Raw genomic sequence first — 19,784 nt, 5'->3', positions numbered from 1 at the left:
ATTTATTTATATAGCACACTTCATGTACAAAACAATTCAAAGTGCTTTACATAAAATAAAAGCATTGCAGCGGGGAGTGCAAGAAGCATTAAAAATACATAAAAGAATATAAAGAGAAACAAATAAAATAATTTAAATGAATTTAAAAACAAGCAACAGTCCAGATAAATTAAAAGATATCGTGCAGATTTCATGCATAGACACATGAGAACAGAAATGTTTTTAACCTGGATTTAAAAATGTCTCCATTTGGTGAAAGTTTAATCTCCACTGGCAGTTTGTTCCACTTGTTTGCAGCATAACAGCTAAATGCTGCTTCTCCATGTTTAGTCTGGACTCTGGACTGGACCAGCTGACCTGAGTCCTTGGATCTAAGAGCTCTGCTGGCTTTATATTCTCTGAACATATCACAGATGTATTTTGGGCCTAAACCGTTCTGGGATTGTAAACCATCAGCAGGCTTTTAAAATCTATTCTGTGACTGACTGGAAGCCAGTGTAAAGATTTTAAAACTGGTGTGATGTGTTCAGATCTCTTAGCCCGGGTTAAAACTCCAGCAGCAGCGTTCTGGATGAGCTGCAGATGTTTAATGCTCTTTTTGGGAAGTCCAGTTAAAAGAGCATTACAGTGATGGAGTCTACTGGAGATGAATGCATGGAGGAGTTTCTCCTGGTCTTTTTGGGAGAGAAAACCTTTAATTCTGTTGATGTTTCTGAGATGGTAAATCATCATACACTGCCCTTTATAATGTTATGATAGGTTAAAGCATTCATGTATTTTGTTGCATATCTCTTTCACGCAATGTCTGCTTGAAGTTGGCGATTGATGACATCCCCAGTTGCTGAGTATCTTCTCTGGTGATGCTCTGCCAAGCCTCTCCTGCAGCCACCTTCAACCCCTGCTTGTTCAATGATTCAAAGCCATCCAATCAGTTTGGAGGCATTTACAGGAACTTGAGTTCATCAGATGCTTCTGTACACCTCAGAATTAATTGTGCAGCTGCCATCAGCAGTTCCATCATCAATGAAGATAAGTGTGCCAGTACCTGTGGCAGCCTACATGCCCAAGCCATAACACCCACACCACCATGTTTAACAGAGGAGCTGCTATGCTTAGGATCTTAGGCAGCTCCTTTTCGTCTCCACACTTTCTTCTTGCCATCACTTTGATACCGGTTCAGCTTGGTCTCGTCTATGACACCTTTTTCCAGAATTCTACAGGCTCCTTTAATCACTTTTCCACAAACTGTAATCTGCCCATCCTGCCGTTGTGACTAACTAGTGGTTTGCATCTTGCAGTGTTGCGTCTGTATTTGTGCTCATGAAGTCTTCTGTGGATAGTCGTCTCTGACAAAGACACACCTGCCTCCTGAAGACCGTTTCTGATCTGTAGGACAGGTTTTTAGGTATTTTTCTTTACCATAGTAAACATTCTTCTGTCATGCGCAGCAGGGGTCTTATTTGGCCTACCAGTCCCTTTGCTATAAAAGAGCTCACTGGTGTATTCTTCCTTCTTAATAATCTTCCAGACAGTTGATTTCGGTAATCCTCAGGTTTGACCTAGGTCTCTGTAGGTTTTAGTCTTTTTTTTTTTAGCCTCGTAATAGCTTCCTTGACTTTTATTGGCACAGTTTCTCTCATCTTGACCATTGGCAATTACAGACTCAAACTCAAATTGTAGAAGCAAACCTAGATATCTTATCCCTGCACCAATGAAGCAATGAAACACACCCGAGTAATAACAAATCACAGGCAGAGTGTTTATTATGTGTTTTATTGTCCCGTCGCTGCTTTGCGCCATTTTCTCCACTAGAGAGCCACAACACATCGCGGCTGTGAGGAGGAGGCTCTCTATGACGTACATTTCATGAGACGGAAATGAAGAATTGTAGTCGTTGACAGAGCCTGAAATGACAAATCAAACTGCACTCTGAAAAACAACTGCTACATCACGCAAGAAAACAGGTGAGTTTTTTTGTGGGCTGGATAGAGCGGTGTTCATTGTACAGCTATGAGACTATGTCCTGTTCCGCTGGTTGCTGTTAAGGTGGGCTGCACCGTGTTGTTCACTAACAACGGGGCTAATTAACAAGCTAAGTTAAAACTCAGGGCTTTTTGTCTACGGTGTTTACGAATTTGTATATCTATATACTTTTAGCCTACAGTATTTAGTCGTCGTTACTGTTCTATAAGTCCCTCTGCTCTTTTTACGTGTGTGTTATTTGAATATTACTCGGGCCTAACCATATCTGTCACCCTTTTTAGATTAATTTAAACAGGATTCTGAGGGAGTCTCCTCCACCATTAGCAAGATGGTAAGAAATGTATCATTTACTCAATTTTCTTTCAATTCTACGTATAATGTTTCTTTTGATACCCTTATACTTACACTGTAATCTATTTATCATTCTTAATTATTACAAGTTCTGACTCCAGTTTGGCATCCCCACTGCCTTAAAATGCTGAGTAAACTCTTCAGAGAGTTTGGACTACAGTACACTGACATTATAGTAATGCACAGTTTCAGCAGATTAAAGGGCAGAACCTTTTAGATGAGAAGCTTCTTTTCTTACTCTCTCTCCCAAACGGCTGTGTTGTTTTGGGTTATGGGGACTGTTGCAGCTATGAGAGAGCAGCAAACTCCCACTTATGTTTAAGAACCAATTCTGAGATGTTATGAACTTTTGTGGTGGGCATAAGTTGATGTCTGCACTGTTTATGAAGTGATGAGCATTCGCACCATTGACACTCAGGAAGGATTGAACTGATGCTCAGTTGGTGCAAAGGTGTAAAAATGTGGCAAGAAACTCCCCACAGACCGACACCATCTGCAGTTTGAATTGTTGTTGAAAGGAAGGATTGATTCACGCTGTTATGTCGCCTGAATGTTGTTGTAAAAATTTAAACTCTTCCGACCAGGCAAAATTGTTTTAACATTTTATCATTTTGATAATATTTGATAAAACCACCATATCCTTAGTTTCCTGTTCTTAACTTACAGGATTAGCACTTGTGGTTTTCTGCTGCTATGGTCCAACAGATTTAAGGTTCAACATACTGAGAGAAAGTATGAAAGATGCTCCGCTGCAATCCTTGAGTGGAACAAGTGGTTATCTGACTTATTGTTACCTCTCATACAGCTTGAAACAATCTGGCCATTCTTCCTTGACTTCTGCCATCAAAAAGACATTACCTTCCAGAAAACTGCTGTTCACTGGATGTTTTGGGTTTTTAATTCACTGTAAACCCTAAAGATGGTGGTGTGTGAAAATCCTAGCTGATCAGATCAGTCTATTTGTCAGAGAAGCTTAAATGAACTTTGTTCCCCATTCTGATGTTTGGTTTGAGCCATGCAAACATCCTTGATTACATAAATGTTCTGCCATATGATTAGATAATAAAATATGTATTAATGTAACCACTGCTAAAGCACACAGTGAGTGTATTTCACTTATTTCCCCTTATCTGTCTCTAGAGAGTAAAGTGAACCTACTGTACCTCACAGTCTTTTTGCTCTTGACAGCATGGCCGTGTGAAAGTTAAAACTACAGCCCAGCAGGAGGAGGAGAAAAGAAAAGAGCGGGAGAAGAAGCTGAAGATATACGTGGCTGCGCGCGATGCCTGTTTTTCTAAGGTCTGTTGGATCGGCAAACAGTATAACTACTCTGCAGCCAGCTAGACACCTAGAGCTGACACATTTAGTTTAGTTTAGTTTATTAGCTTATTTGACAGGGGCCATGTACAAGACAGTTCTAGTACCAGAGTTAGCTAAAAAGCTAATTTACATCTGTGGTCCCTGGGCAGGGAACTAAAACACACACACATACACACACACGTTAAAAACATAGACAATACATGCCCTACTGTTGCCACTACAAGGCACACACTAGAAGCAGCAACAACATCATACTAACACATAAAACCATATACAATCACATTATCACATGACAAGCAATACACACACAAAATGATACACATACCATATGGCAGTGCTTACTGCAACACAGCACATTGATTAATGGTCACATCTTTGATCAGCCTTTAGCCATGTCTTTAGTGATCGTTTAAATTGGTTAAAACTTGTACTGTTCCTGATATGAACTGGAATTACATTCCATTTTTTAACTGCACTAACAGAGAAAGCTGATTGACCAAAAGAAGTCTTCCTGTAACCCCCATAACAATCACCTCTCACAGAGGACCTTGAGACTCTTAATTTATCTCTGCAGAGTGATATACATTGCTTAAGAGGTGGTGGTGCAAGATCATTAATAATTTTATACATTAAACACATATCAGCAAAACAGATAAAACTATCAAAGGACAGTAAGTTGTACTTTGAAATTATAATACAGTGATGATACCTTCTTGGCTTTTTGTCCAGAACCTTAAGAGCCATTTTGTAGAGAGTGGCTAATGGTTGTATGGTGGTCACACCTGCCTGTGACCAACTAGTAGAACAGTATGACAGATGTGAAAAAATCATTGAATGTAAGAACAGTTTAGCCGCAGGAAGTGGCAACTGGTGTCTAATATGCCTAAAGTTCACTAAACTAGCCCTGACACATTTTGATGTCTTCTTAATGTGCTTTTTAAATGATAAATTAGAGTCAATGATAACACCCAGATACTTAAAATTGTCCACAGTTTTTATGCCCTCCCCCTTAACAAATATGTCAGGTTGCTGGTTTACATCACACCTCTTGATGGAGAAATACATGGCTACTGTCTTGCTAACATTCAGAGTAAGACAGTTGTATGTTAGCCAATCTGACACTTTGTTTAGGGCTGATGTAAGTTTTAACGCAGCTTGTTGTCTTGTTTTGGCATGGACATAAAGAACTGTATCATCTGCATACATTTGCATACTAACGTCTGGGCAAATCAAGGGTAAATCATTAATATATAGACTAAATAAAATTGGTCCTAAAATCGATCCCTGGGGCACTCCAGTTGTGCTATTAGACAGGGTGGAGCATGTGTCAATAATTCTTGTACACTGCTTTCTTAAAACTAAATAAGATTCCATCCATGACAAAGCATCAGTAGAGAAATCAAGCTGTGAGAGTTTAGACAACAAAACATTGTGATTTACTGTGTCAAATGCCTTCCTAAAATCCAGGAAGACAGCACCAACTACACCACCTCCATCAAGCTTAGATTTAATTAGCTCTATAAAGTAACAAAGGGCCGTTTCCGTTGAGTGATTTTTTTTATTTTTTTCCTAAATCCAAACTGCATAGGGTGCAGTAGGGAGTGGCCTTCCAAGTAGGCTATCAACTGGTCACATACAACCCTTTCAGTAACTTTAGAGATGGTTGGGAGGATGCTGATTGGCCTATAATTTGCAACATTGGTTGCATCCCCAGATTTGAAGATAGGGGTTATTACTGCTGTCTTCCAGGCAGTAGGAAAGTAACTTTGTGTAATGGATAGGTTGACCAAATGAGTAATAGGAGAACAGAGAATATTTGCATACTTTTTAACAAATGCACAGTCACAGTCAAAAATATCTTTTGCCTTGGAATTTTTGAGCTGCTTTAGGATTTTAGTTACAGACACTTCTGACACTTCTAAGATGTTAAAGCTGCAGTCTGCAGGATTTGTTGTTGTCATACTTAAAGTCCTAATTTTTTGGCATTTTAAGAGTTTACATGATCTATCAGAACGCTTGAAGTTGAAAACGGTGACCTCCGTAGTCGCAAAATGCAAGAAATGCTTATTTTTTAACCGAAAAATAAAAAGTTATTCAGCTTCCTGTCCCGCCCCATCAAAACACATGAGAACTCTTGCACGTCTACGTGCACGCCAGATACGCGTACACGACTCCTCATTCATCAACTCACCTGTCATTTGCGATCATGGAAGACACAGTAAGTAGACTAGCCCATAATGAAGTTCAATAGTCTAGATAAATAAGCGTGGGGACGAGCCTACCTTGTATTGCGCGTGCACAATCGGTGATTGACAGGCAGCAGAGCCCAGCTCGTAACCTGATTAGTTACCTTTTACCGGTCCGGTCTGCAATTTTGTAAACAAACCTGCTGGCTTTGGAGGGACCTAGCGGGACATATAGGGGACCTAGAGAACTCTTTTTTTTTTTTTTTTTTTTTTTTTTTTTTTTTTTTTTTTAATATTGGGGTATTTAATGTACTACTTTCAGAATCCCCGGACAGTTCCAGGCATTATGCTTGAAAAAGAGTTGTAGACTGCAGCTTTAAAGGATGGAATATCCTCTTTCACTACTGCAATGATTTTCTCTCTTGAACCAAAACCTAATGCTAGATCATGAACTGAATCAATAAAATAACTATTGAACATAGAAGAAATTTGGACTTTGTCCTGTGTGAGGGTCCCCTGCACTTGCAATTCATACCCAGTGCATTTAATACCTGTCACTGACAAACCAGTCGAAGAGACCATCTGCAGTCTGAGTTCATCAACGTGCTGCCTTGATGAGTTGCCCACTAGATTTCTAAAGTCTGTGCTGAGCAGTTTGTTACCACAACTCGCTCATCTAGTCAACATCTCACTCCAGACTGGAACATTTCCAAAGGCCTTAAAAACCGCTGTCATTAAACCCCTTCTAAAGAAGAGCAATCTTGATACCACAGTACTGAACAACTACCGGCCCATATCAAACCTGCCATTCTTAGGCAAAGTCCTAGAAAAAGTTGTATACCAACAGCTTAGTGACTTTCTCCTGTCTAACAATGCTTTTGATACTTTCCAATCAGGCTTTAGGCCCCACCACAGCACTGAGACAGTTCTGATCAAGGTGACAAACGGCATCCGCCTGAACACAGACGCAGGCAAAGTCTCAGTCTTAGTTCTGCTGGACCTGAGTGCTGCCTTTGACACAGTTGACCATGCGATCTTATTACAGAGGTTAGAAGACTGGGTGGGAATCTCTGGTCGTGCTTTAAACTGGTTCAAGTCCTGTCTCGAGTACACTTTGGTACTTTGTTGAAATTGGTAACTGTGTCTCAGACCAAATGGCTATGACCTGTGGGGTTCCCCAGGGGTCAATCCTGGGACCCGTACTGTTCAATCTGTACTTGTTTCCATTAGGCCAGCTAATACGCAGCTAGAATGTGTCCTACCACAATTATGCAGATGACACTCAGATCGACGTGTCACTGACGGCAGGAGAACACGGGCCTGTAGATACATTGTGTCACCTGAACTTTAACAGCCACATTAAATCAGTAACATCAGCAGCTTTTTACCATCTAAAAAACATTGCCAGAATCAAAGGAATAGTGTCTAAACCAGACTTAGAAAGACTGATCCATGCGTTTGTCTCCAGCAGGTTAGACTGCTGTAACGGCCTGCTCACTGGGCTCTCTAAACGGGCTGTAAGACAGCTGCAGTACATCCAGAATGCTGCTGCTCGAGTCCTGACTAGAACCAGGAAATACGACCATATTAGTCCAGTGCTCAGGTCTCTGCACTGGCTTCCTGTCGCTCAGAGAATAGACTTTAAAACAGCTCTGCTTGTGTACAAGTCTCTTCATGGTCAAGCGCCAAAGTACATCTCTGACATGTTAGAGCCATATGAACCAACTCGGGCTCTGAGAACCTCAGGGAGGGGTCTCCTGCTGGTGCCCAGAGTCAGGACTAAACAAGGTGAGGCTGCGTTTCAGTTTTATGCTCCTAAAATCTGGAACAGCCTTCCAGAAGATGTGAGACAGGCCTCAACTCTGACAATGTTTAAATCCAGGCTGAAAACAGTTCTATTTAGCTGTGCATATGACACCTGAAAGTATTTTATCTGCACTCTTCACTTTTAAATTAATTAATTAATGATTATTTTTTATGGGGTTTTTTGGTTGTTTTTTTTTTTAATGATTTTATTGCCTTCTTGTGATTTTATGTAGCTGTAAAGCACTTTGAATTACCTTGTGTACGAATTGTGCTCTATAAATAAAATTGCCTTGCCTTGCCTATATTTGAACAAATCCAGTGATCAGACCAAAACCAGAAGGGATCTCTTCCCATTAACCAGCGTCTCAGTTGTCAAAGCCTCACAGTTTCCCACTGCATCATTGAACCCTGTATTATTTATTTCATTGCTACGAACAAGCTCAGGCACTGAAGTTTATTTTAAGTCAAAGCCGTACAAAATTACACATCCTTTGCTTTTCTTTCCTTTAATGAAACAGTATACTGTAATAAGGACCTGAGGTTGAGTACCACAAACAGTGCAACATTTTGAGTGGGAGTGATATATTACTTGTTCTGGTTTTGGTCCTCGGATGTTTCTCTTTATCAAAATTTCTTGGTTTTTGTATTTGTTGTCTTCACTCTCTTCATTTTCTCCTGCATGTTAGAGGAAGGACGGTATTCTGGATGACGAGGCTCTCCAGCTGACTCAGCAGCTCCTGTCATCCAACCCTGACTTTGGCACCCTCTGGAACTACAGAAGAGAAATCCTAATGCACCTGGAGACTGTCAAGTTAGATCATTAGCTGTTATTTAACCACTGAATTTTAAGCCGCCTGAGATGCTACAGTGGAATGATGGCTTTTTTTCTTGATTTCCAATTCAGAGATGAGGATGATGTGCAGAAGAGTTACGAAGCAGAGCTGTCGTTTTTGGAGTCTTGTCTGAAAGTGAACCCAAAGTCTTACGGCAGTTGGCACCACCGAGGTTGGGTCTCGGCCCGTTTGCCTCGACCAGACTGGGTCAGAGAGCTGAGCCTGTGTGATCGCTGCTTGAGCATCGATGACCGCAACTGTGAGTAGAAAAAGGAACCGGTAGTATGTTTAAATTATAGATGGAAAAAAGCATTTTATGTAATCTATGTAGACCTTGCAGCTTCCTAATTGATTTTTCTACCTATTTCTGTTTGTATATTTTCCAATCTCTACCAGTCCACTGCTGGGATTATCGCCGTGTGGTTGTGAAGATGTCCGGCGTGCCGGTGGACAAGGAGTTGGAGTTTACCGATCGTCTTATCGGCTCAAACTTTTCCAACTACTCCAGCTGGCACTACCGCAGCACCTTACTGCCGCTGCTCCACCCGGAGTCTCCAGAACCTCCCTCACCGTGCCGCGAACCTCAGTCCTCCCTTCCACCTTCTCCTCAAACCCACTCCCATCGAGTCTGTGAGGAACAGCTACTCAAAGGTAAACCACTGCAGTCAGCGATGCCCAGTGGCAACAGACAGGGGGCAGTCTGACTCTTTACAGTTCTCATAACCACTTGTACTTTGCATGTAATGTGTTCCTTTCAGAATATGAGCTTGTACAGAACGCTTTCTTCACTGACCCCAACGACCAGAGCGCTTGGTTCTACTATCGCTGGTTATTAGGAAGAGGTATGTCTGTCTCGTAATTGTGTCTGTGTATTTGTGCAATGTTTGACGTGAGAAGGACATGCAGATCTTTTGAGTTGAAGTTTGAAGGGTAGGGTTCAGTATTTCAAGAGCCTCTTTCCAGTTGTTCAGCACCGGAGGTGGATCGATCGTGCTTTGTTCCTGTGTTTCATCCAATGGAAACATTTCGCCAATGGACAGAAAAATGAATTGAATTAAACTTCCTCAGAAAGTGTGGAGTAAAGGCTTTGGCCTTAAACTTCTTGCAAAATAAGTGCAAAGGGCTCTTGAAAAAATAAATGAATAAAGGATTAAACGGTGCATCCAAGACAAACCAAGGATCGATTTTCCTTTGCAGGAAGAATAGTCCAAATCCCACAAACAAGCTTTAAAAGACTTCTAGGTGTGATTATTGATGCAGAGGTGTACAGATGAGCTTTAAAAATGTTAATATAAAGCCTCAGAGGTAATCTTTCAGGAATTTATTAAGGAAATATTTACTATTTAACTGCATGCCCCTTTGAAATTGAGTTAACATTTACTTTCTTAGGTATTCACAGAAATGTGAGGCCCTTTTTACCCCACCAGCAGTAGGCTTTTGGGTGTTTAGTTGCCATTCAGTCCCAGTTCAGATGTCACTGCAGTAGTCTGGTGTGATTATCGGTTTTAGCTCTAACTAGTATTGGAAATAAAGGAGCTCCTCTTGAAACTATGAGAGCGGGCACAGCTCACTCTTTCATGGCAGAAACGCGTGCTTGCCTGACCTAAATGTGCCACGCGGAGGCTCTGAAGCTGACCGCAACAATTCGCTGTTAAAAAGAGACCAGATTGATTTTTATTTGACAGCCAAACAGCAGACGGCTCACTGTGAAACCTGCTGTGTGGGGCGAACATCTGCGTGTCAAATAAAAAAAAAAACACAAGCGAGCCTAATTTTCAGAGAAAGTCATGATGATCAGAAAAGACTTTCCAGCTCAGGCTGCAGGATACAGTCTAACACCGTCTCTTTATCTCTTAGTTACAGGCTCGTCCCCTGACAGGTAGTGGAAGTTATTCTGAATGCATCGTAGTCCCCAGAGCACTGAGGGCAAATATGCTACTACTGGAAATGGGGAAAAAAAATGTAATTGCTATATCTTAGGGGGTGTATTTGCTTTTAAAAAAAGTTGCTTAAACACTATTTTTTTGGAGTAAAAAAAAAAAAAAAAGCCATGAGAACTTCTGGCATTTAGGTGCCACTGCATTCCAAGTTATTTGTTTGATCACTAATCAAACACGAGTTCCACACATACATGTTCTTTGCCTTTTTAACAGCGGAGCGTGAAGAGATGATAAGCTGTGTTTACGTCAGTCGGGAGGAGGAGAGAGTCGCTGTTGCCCTCTCCAGGCCTGTCAACGTCAGTATCTTCTTTTTTTTTATCTCGAAAAATGTTTGTAATAAAAAAAAATTGGAATGCCAACCTTCATATTGTGTTCTCTGTAGACTCTGCAGTTTTCTCTCTTCCTTTGTCCTGTCAGGCGCAGTCAGTCGGCCTGCTGCTGGTTCTCGATGGTCAGCCTCAGAGAGTGGAGTGGAGGAGTGTCCATCCACGCTTTAAACAAAGCCCTGTCTGGGTATCCTTTAACTTTTTAGAGCTCAAAAAGTTACAGGTGCAGATTAGAAGACTGTCTCTGCTGCCCCCCCTCCAAAAAAACCCCAAAAAACAGGATGGATAGCTTATGGATGGATGTTTAACATTCAGTGCTCATCACTCCTCACGTATCAAATCATGATAAGAAGCTGTGGCATGTGAGTAAAGAGAGGGTGTTTCATTGTGAAACTTTGATAGGTTTACTTCTGTGAACCTCTCCCACACAAGTGTGATGGGAATTCCTGCCATGACTCAAAACTTGTCAGCGTGCAGTGACACAAGGTGCAGGCAGGCAGCTGAGATAGAATCTTTTTCCTGTATTCTGACGTGGCCTTCAACAGGAAATCCCTCTCAGCTCTAGTACCGCTTTGTGTTGGACCTCAAAAGCTGGGTAATAAACTGCTGGTGACTTTGGTGCCAAATGTAGAAAAACACAAATAATTTAGTTTCAAAGAGTATGGAATAGTTGGTTATACTTTAGCATATTACCATATAACACAACCGTCATCGGGGTGTGGTGCTTGTTCAGTTGTCATGGAGATTTTGATATTAATACGGTATCATTTAATATCAAAAGTTTCCATTCAAACCGACAAACCAAAAGTTCCAAATTTTTTTCGATCCCGACTCCCACTCCCTGTCACAGTATACATCCCCACAGAAGGACGCTGCCATCACCGTGTTTGAGTGTTGGTGTGGTATTATGAGATGATGCTCAATGCCTGGTTTCCTGCTCACACACTGCTGGAAGTTGTGGCCACGGTTTCATCAGGTCAGAACCTCTGTAAACTGGAAGGTTTTCTGTTTGACCGCTGCACCAGAAAGGCCCGATTCCTGGAGTACTGTACTTATAGTTGTCCTTCTATAAGGCTTTCCTGTCACCACAACAGAACTGTCCTTCAAGTGATCAGTGGCTTATTGGATATCTGTCTGACTGAGACACTCGGTTTTACTGAACGGTCTGATCTAAAGGTCTGTTTATGCTTCCAAACTTCCTTCTAAAACATTGGAGGTTACGGGGCTTTGGGGCTTTTTATGAATACAACAGAAATTTCCTGCTGCCCGTCCACAGATCTGTGCCTTGACTCCTCACTGTCTCGGAGGCTTACGTAGAATTTTATCGAGCTGAAGGCTTAGCCTTCACGTTGACCTACCCCGCGAAACTGTAAGACACGACACTGTGTGTCTTGATTAAGTCCTGTGAATTCGGTTTTGCCCAGCTGAGTCAGCAAAGTTGTAGGAGCGTCTCAAGGGACCGTCGACAGAGATAGGAGCGGGTGCCCCAGAGTGAGCCTGAGTGTTTGTGGTGATGAGATTCCACACATATCCTCGGGTCTTGGCAGTTTTCCAAATCAAATATTTCCTTTTTGCTTGTGGAATGAGTGTCTCCTGGTTTGACCCTTCCTAAATTTAACGTCTGCTCAGATCTGCGACCTCCCTCCTGGAACAATAAACGACATCACCAATGAACACAACCTGACCGTGCACTGGACTGAGAAACACACTCACAGGGACTGTGCACTGTACACAGGTGACCTATACAGCATATTTGGTCTGTGCCTGACATGATCTGTTAGAGGCGGGACTGTGAATGTATATTTCATTAACTTTTTCCCTCCGAAGGTCGAACTGAGAGTTGGTGTCGGGATACAGCTACCGATCAGGAGCTTTTTCGGTACCGTTTCGGCACAATGGCAACATATTTTGGAATTTGTTTGTTTAAGTAATAATACCAGATCGTACACTTTCTTTGTAGGAGTGAACTCTCAGTGGAAAAGACCTCCGTGTTACAGTCGGAGCTACAATCGGTCAACCAGCTGCAAGAACTGGAGCCACTTAATAAATGTTAGTCTGACATGAAAATATCAGTGTTAGATCATTGCTGATGTTGATCTTTCTATAGTCACTGACTGTTCTCTCTGCCTCTGAAGGGTGCTTACTGACCATTATTCTCCTGATGAGGGCACTAGACCCCCTAGGATATGAAAAAGAGACGCTCGCTCATTTCCAAACACTCAAAGTGAGCATCATCCACGCACAGTACAGTTTGTGGTACCGACAAGGAATGCATCTTTAAAGCTCTCTGACTGAATGCTCTCTCTCCCTGCTCCAGAAAGTGGATTCCATGCGCTCTGCATATTACAGCGACCTGTGCAGCAAGTTCATGATTGAAAACACCATCCTGAAAATGGAGTATGCTGAAGTGCGAGTTTTCAGCATTTCTGACAGGGTTGGTTCAGGGTTTGATTTCTCTTCGGGCAAAAAATATTTGTTTTCTCTTAAAGAAAGTGCTGAAAAATGCTTTCTCCTGTTTGTCTAACAGAACCTGGCCACTTTATGCCACCTGGACCAGCTGTTATTGGTCACTCACATCAATCTGTCCTCCAATCAGCTGCAGCGGCTGCCGCCTCAGTTTGCTATGCTGCAGTGTCTGGAGGTGATAAAGCTGCAGTTAAAATCTAAATGTCTCCAAGAGACAGGCAGTGCTCGTTTACTGCTTGTTTTTTGTTTCCTCGGTTGATAAACCAAAGTCGGAGGGTAACATATTTATGACTTGTTTTCTGCAATTAAATGACCCCTTTATGCTTGCAGGTCTTGGAAGCTGATAACAACTGTATAGAAAACCTGGAGGGAGTCCATCACCTTCCCAAACTGGAGGAAGTCTCCTTGAAGAATAATAGTATCCTTAAATCAGAGATTGATATTCATTGGTGCAGCTGCTGGAGAACATCCTGTTCTGTGTCTGCGTTTGTCCTACAGAACCAGTGTCATAGGGACCAGTTTGTATTGTGATCTTTGTTGTCTTCTGCTGGTGACTCAAGATGTGCGTGAATCAGCTCTGAGTGGCTCCGTTCTGAAAAGGGAAAAAAAAAATGCAGAAAAGAAAAAAAGTGCCAGCAGCTGATGGTGTGTGACGTAAAAGACGGTTTTCACACAAGGGCAGTGTTGACAGCCTTTTATAAAGCCGCACTGATAATGAGACCCTTCAGTTCAGTGCATGCATAATTGATCTTACCGGAAAGTGAAGTGATTAAATTAAAGAAGAAAAAGAAATTACAAATACATCCTCCAATTTCACAAATCAGCAGCACCATTAAGTAAAGAAGAGACACTTAACAACACATCATTCCCACACACCCCCTCCCCTTCGGGCTCCACTTCCTCTTTATACACTTAGAAAGAATTAATGAGGTTTGCAGGTCATGACGTGCCAAAAATCAAGGATTTTTTTTCTTTGAAATTTGTTTTGCGGGCGCCATGTTTTATGTTTAGAAAAGTGTCTTCATATTCCAGTGTCGTCTTTGTCGTGCTGATCTTACTTTTAGACCAGTGTTGGCAGATCTCTTGTTCGCCGTTACTCACAATAACACCCTGTGAGACTTTTTCTATTAACCCAAACACAGAAATCTCCACGCTGGCAGATCTTAAGCCGCTGGCCTCCTGCCCTAAGCTGAAACGCCTCGATCTCCGTGGCAACCCCGTCACTCAGATTCCCAACGTCGAGTCGGAGCTGTCGGAGCTGCTGCCCTCAGTCACGGACCTCCTGCTCTGATCAGACACGGGGCGGGAATCGTTGCCATCATTGTCTCGTCATTCAGTTGTCCTCCTGGGCTGTGTTTGGTAGTGAAATGAGCAAGTGGGTGTTTTTCTTTTTAAAACGTCTTGTGTATCTATTTCACTTGTTTGGGAGAATGTCAGTCAGAGAGAACCCTGAGGCTTCCGACAGCCTGATGCCTCCAGAGCACATGTCAAAACCCATCTACCACTTCAACTCAAACTCTATGTTTATGTGTGTATGTGAGTGAGTGTGTAACGAGCACTGTTGCTTTTTAATTTTAATTCTTTTTTTCGGTGCATGTGGACAGATGTCCTACGTCATAATGCATGCAAAAAAGTTTGATATGGATCGGTACACAGCAATGCTGGCTTATTGCTTCTGTGAGCTCTAACGGTTTAGTTGGGAAGAAAAGCTGCAACTGGGTGATCGGAGCGTCCCCTAATTGCCACATACATTGTTTTTTTTAAAAAAAGATTATGTAAAGCATTTAATATGACATTATACTGTTGCACAGTAAGTCACAGATCCAGTAATAAACAGCACACATTGTGTCACTGCCTTCCAGTAAGCTTCTTTTTTGTTTTGTTTTTAGATCTTCAGCATTTCCTTTCGAGGCCAATGCGATTTTATTTTTATTTTTAATGTATGATAACTTGCAGATCATTCGTGCGCACATGTACCATAAGACAGTTGTTTGACCGCAGTTTGACTTTCAAATCATAATAGTTGTTTTGTTTTTTTTTCATACAAAGAAGTTATGGAAATTTACAAGCTAGAAAAGATACAAACTCCATCTCCAGAAAAGATCCGAACAAGAATGCGTCATGGCTCAAAATAGGCTGAAATAGAATCATCGATTTATTTAAAAAAAAAAAAACAAGAAGAAGAAATATTGATGCAAAATTGTAAAGAATTTCTGACTTTCAAATTCTACAGAGCATAATGTGAAAAAAAAAATAATAAATCAGAATCTGGTGGAAATCTAAGTGAGTAAAGGCCAAGGACAGGAACCACTGCTGGATGTGTGTGACATTAAAACCTTCCAGTGGCATCGCATGAGAAGTTGTCATTCCACCACGCTCATTATAGCTGCATTGTCATTCAGCATAGTCCGCCGAGACATCCAGAAATGTAACCTGAAACTGTATAATGCTATTATTATTATTATTATAGGAAGCCATGTATCAACAGAAGATTGGTGGGCACAGCTCATTCTGATGGACAGACCAACAGCGGATAAATACTCTGTGGTCAGAGAAGTCCTCATTTCAGCTGCTTCTGGGCAAAAAAAGCAGACATCTGACCATCCGGGCTGTTGTCAGAGAAAGATGAGAAAGCCTGTCTGAGATGGTGTTGATCTGTGTCTAAGGCACTTATGACTTGCACACTTGTGAGGGCATCTGTGATGAATAGACATGCTGCCGTTAAGGTGAAGGCATTTCCCAAGAGGTCCACGTTCTCTTTAGCAGGACATTTGTTACAACCAGGCTCATTGGGCCGCAACGTAAAATGGAGACTGAACATGTGAAATTCTGAAAAGCAGGTATTTTATCATAGAGCTGAGAAAAGTGGTGATTTCTTTATCCACACATTCACGGGTGCAGCCAACAAAGCCAATTGGAACAATGAAGCACCACCCGAAGTCTCCGGCCGCTTACAAGGCCAGTAGGATTGCAGAGGGTGCTCACACCTCACCCTTTCAAAGGGTTTCTTGTGGAACCCATTAGAACCGAGCTAAAGCCCCTCTGCTCATTTGTTCTTCAGTCAAACCTTCAAATTTCCAAGCAGTACAGTCGAATAATTAAGATTATTATTATTATTATTTTGCTCCGTTCCCATGACAGAAAATGCCATGAGGTTAAGCAAAGAAGGTTGGAGAAATGTATTTGTTCTGAGCTGTGAAATGGATCTGCAGCACTGAACCTATGGTTGTTGAACTATTTAATGATGATAAAAAAAATTTTTTTAAAAAGTCATTAGATGCTTCATCTTGTGCAATTTTATCACACTGTTAAACTCAAGATCACAAATATTAGTCAGTTATGTTATTGTTATAACATGATAAAAACCTAAAAATTCTAAAAGATCAAATTCAATTTCTGTTGTCATTCGTTGCATAAAGTTTTAATCAACCGATCAAACGGCAGATTTAAGTTTTTGTTGCAAACTTCTTCATTTGAGCTCCTCTTTTCTTTAAATGCCTATTCCATGAGGTGAAAGACGGAGTGTGCCTCGCCTGCTTCCCGTGAATCACCTGGTTCAGCCTTAACTTACATCACTGTCATTGTTCATTTGTTTTCCTTTGTCATTTGACGCATTTGATTTCGCAATCTGTGCAGTTTGTTTTATCAAAGAAAAAAAAACATTCTCTCTTTGGGAGTGTTTAAAAAAACAGGCTGAAAGCGAACTGAATTTCAACACAAACACACCTTTCATTTCAAACTGAAAACAATTCATCTTCTATTTCTTGATGAGGTAATCCACCGCCATGCCATCAGAGGGCCGAGCTTAAGAGATGTCTTCACTGCTTTGTGAGGTTGAGTTCATGTGAAATTACAATTGAATGAACTCTAACTAAGGCTCATAGATGATTTCTTTTTTATCCTCTCTTCTGGTTGAAGGTGAATCTAAATGATGGACAGATCAAATATTAGAACCATGTAGGAATATTTACAGGTAGGAAGGTGAGCTGTCCAATTCCAGTCAAACATTTTGAACAACTAAATTAAAAGTTCAGAAAAGGCTACTTCGTGGTCTTCAGATCTCGGATCAATTTGACGTATACAGTATATATTCTGGAAATGGGTAAAGAGTCGCAATCCAAGTTAACTTATTAACTTTAAAAAAAAAAAAAAAAAGTTTTTCCCTGCACAAAACCCAATAAAAATATCAAACTCGTTTTTTCTAAACTTCCTTTGTGAAACATCTCTACTGGTTTAATATGACAGAAATTGTCCCACAGAGATTTTCAGAGAAAGAAAACATTGAAGTTTGTACAGTTTTAAAACTGAAACCATCTCCGGTGGATATTTACATTTTAATCATCTATTCAGAAAAATACCCCAGCTGAGCCAGTGTTGGATGCCTGCTTTTGATGAAAATCCGCTTCAGATGTACTGAACTGATCAGAGCTCTGTAGGCTGACTACATATATTTCACAATTCGCAAAATTATTTTGATGTATGGAGTCAAAGTCGCCTTTTTTTTTACCTCTAAAGATGTTTCATCTGTCTGTAAAAGTGGCTGTAATCTAATAAATAATTCACCCTTGATTATAATATTTGAGATTTCTGTCATAAATAAAAAGAAAGAATCAAAGTGGAGAAATATTCAACTGATACAGAAAAAATCAATCGGGATCAATTCGCTGCCGTCCCTTAGAAATATTCATATCAATTGTTTATAGAGGAATCTTATGGAGGATCAATACGGCAACATATGCTTGTCGATAATTCTTATTTTCCAATGATGTTGGAAATAATATTCATTGTATTATTCATTCAATATTCATTCATAATATTCACACACCTACTTGGACTTGATGCTTGTTTAGTGTGTCTCTAAATTATGCCACAGTTAGACTTTTGTTCAAAGCTGGTCAATGAAACAATCAGTGAAACCTACTGAACCTGTTTGTGTGTCACATTCACACATTCAGGCGTCTTAGTCACGTACAGTAGTCTGTCACACAGAGGTAAATGGAGGTCCACTCCCTTTCAACGAATCAGAAACAAATTCAGTTTAAATCAGCCTCCGTGGAGGGTGACTCATCTGTTGGCCCATCCCACCGCTGAGCCACTGGATGGACCTTTTTCACATTTTCAAAATGGGAAAGCCACAGGTGAGACTTGCTGAATAAATGACGGATATATTGCATTCAGCTGCTGCTCTGTCAGGGCTCTGGCACAGTGAATACTGGCTCACTGGCTAGCCCGTCCGTGTTCTCAGCGCCATCTGAGCTTTTTACATAAAACTTGAAATGAGTATGGAAGAAGCCTTTTTTTCTTTTAACTGAAATATTCAAAATCCAATTAAACTTGTTTGTGCACCGTTTTGGCTCTTGTTTTTCTCTTTGTCTCCCCATTCTTTTTGAAAAAATTTATGAACAATTCAAGCCATACATCATGAGACACCAGCTTCAATATGTGTGAGCTTCATTAGAATACACACAACACAGACGATTGACTGAGAATGTTTGTCATTGTTTCATTATTTCTACAAGTAGAGGATTTTCTTCTCTGAACAATAAAAGCAATTAGACTGAACAGTCTAAAGTAGACGCTCTGTGAAATTACAGTCAATACACCTGCGATCGATGATACTAAATTGACTGCCTGAATATGTTTTAAGTGAGCTAAACTTTTAAAAATCAGTCAAAACACAACTTTGATACAGAGATCAGAGGCTACAGAACCAGCCATAACACAACTAATAAAAGCTGTCGTGATAGTGCAGTGGTTATCTGAAATATGTTTTTATAACAACTTGGGCAGTTTGTACAGTGTCCACCAAACAAAAAAAATCACCTTTTTTCTGGCACAAAACTGAAAAATCAAACTTTGCTAAAGAAGCTGAAATGAAACCTGACTAATGCTGGAACCACGTACCTTGCTCAGATGAGAACAAGATACATTTGGTCCAGCATGTTTGCTGTGATCTAGCCAGGAATGCCACAATAAATAGGCAAGGCAAGGCATCTTTATTTATATAGTGCATTTCATACCACAGGCAACTCAATGTGCTTTACATAAAGAAAAGGCATTTAAAAGATAATAATTAAAACACAGTTAAAAGCAATCAAAGAAGAGGGGGAAAAATAAAAATATAAAAAATAATCATTAATTCATTCATTTAAAAGTGAAGAGTGCAGATAAAATACTTTCAGGTGTCATATGCACAGCTAAATAGAACTGTTTTTAACCTGGATTTAAACATTGTCAGAGTTGAGGCCTGTCTCACATCTTCTGGAAGACTGTTCCAGATTTTAGGAGCATAAACTGAAACGCAGCCTCAGCTTGTTTAGTCCTGACTCTGGGCACCAGCAGGAGACCCCTCCCTGAGGTTCTCAGAGTCCGAGTTGGTTCATGTGGCTCTAACATGTCAGAGATGTACTTTGGCGCTTGACCATGAAGAGACTTGTACACAAGCAGAGCTGTTTTAAAGTCTATTCTCTGAGCGACAGGAAGCCAGTGCAGAGACCTGAGCACTGGACTAATATGGTCGTATTTCCTGGTTCTAGTCAGGACTCGAGCAGCAGCGTTCTGGATGTACTGCAG

The 19,784-nt window shown here is 40.8% G+C and overlaps 1 protein-coding gene across 2 annotated transcripts; it reads left to right on the top strand.

Annotated features, from left to right (window-relative positions):
* The first annotated feature begins 1,840 nt into the window (after window positions 1-1,840).
* On the top strand, window positions 1,841-18,561 carry rabggta (Rab geranylgeranyltransferase subunit alpha). 2 transcript variants are annotated; one of them, XM_075484659.1, is made up of 17 exons: window positions 1,841-1,964; window positions 2,265-2,314; window positions 3,523-3,633; window positions 8,333-8,457; window positions 8,551-8,738; window positions 8,876-9,130; window positions 9,238-9,321; window positions 10,633-10,715; window positions 10,837-10,932; window positions 12,375-12,480; window positions 12,573-12,624; window positions 12,706-12,794; window positions 12,881-12,969; window positions 13,063-13,179; window positions 13,273-13,386; window positions 13,542-13,629; window positions 14,354-18,561. In XM_075484659.1, exons 2-17 carry the CDS (start codon window positions 2,312-2,314, stop codon window positions 14,500-14,502), a joined length of 1,749 nt encoding a protein of 582 aa, XP_075340774.1. In that variant the 5' UTR covers window positions 1,841-1,964; window positions 2,265-2,311; the 3' UTR covers window positions 14,503-18,561. The 2 variants fall into 2 exon arrangements, with proteins under 2 accessions (XP_075340774.1, XP_075340776.1); XM_075484661.1 differs by lacking the exon at window positions 1,841-1,964 and adding an exon at window positions 1,973-2,046.
* The last annotated feature ends 1,223 nt before the right edge of the window (window positions 18,562-19,784 follow it).

Source organism: Odontesthes bonariensis, chromosome 15 (genome assembly GCF_027942865.1).
Source record: "Odontesthes bonariensis isolate fOdoBon6 chromosome 15, fOdoBon6.hap1, whole genome shotgun sequence".
NCBI classification, from domain to species: domain Eukaryota; kingdom Metazoa; phylum Chordata; class Actinopteri; order Atheriniformes; family Atherinopsidae; genus Odontesthes; species Odontesthes bonariensis.
Note: the sequence above shows the minus strand (reverse complement) of the source record. Positions and strands in the feature narration are given on the sequence as shown.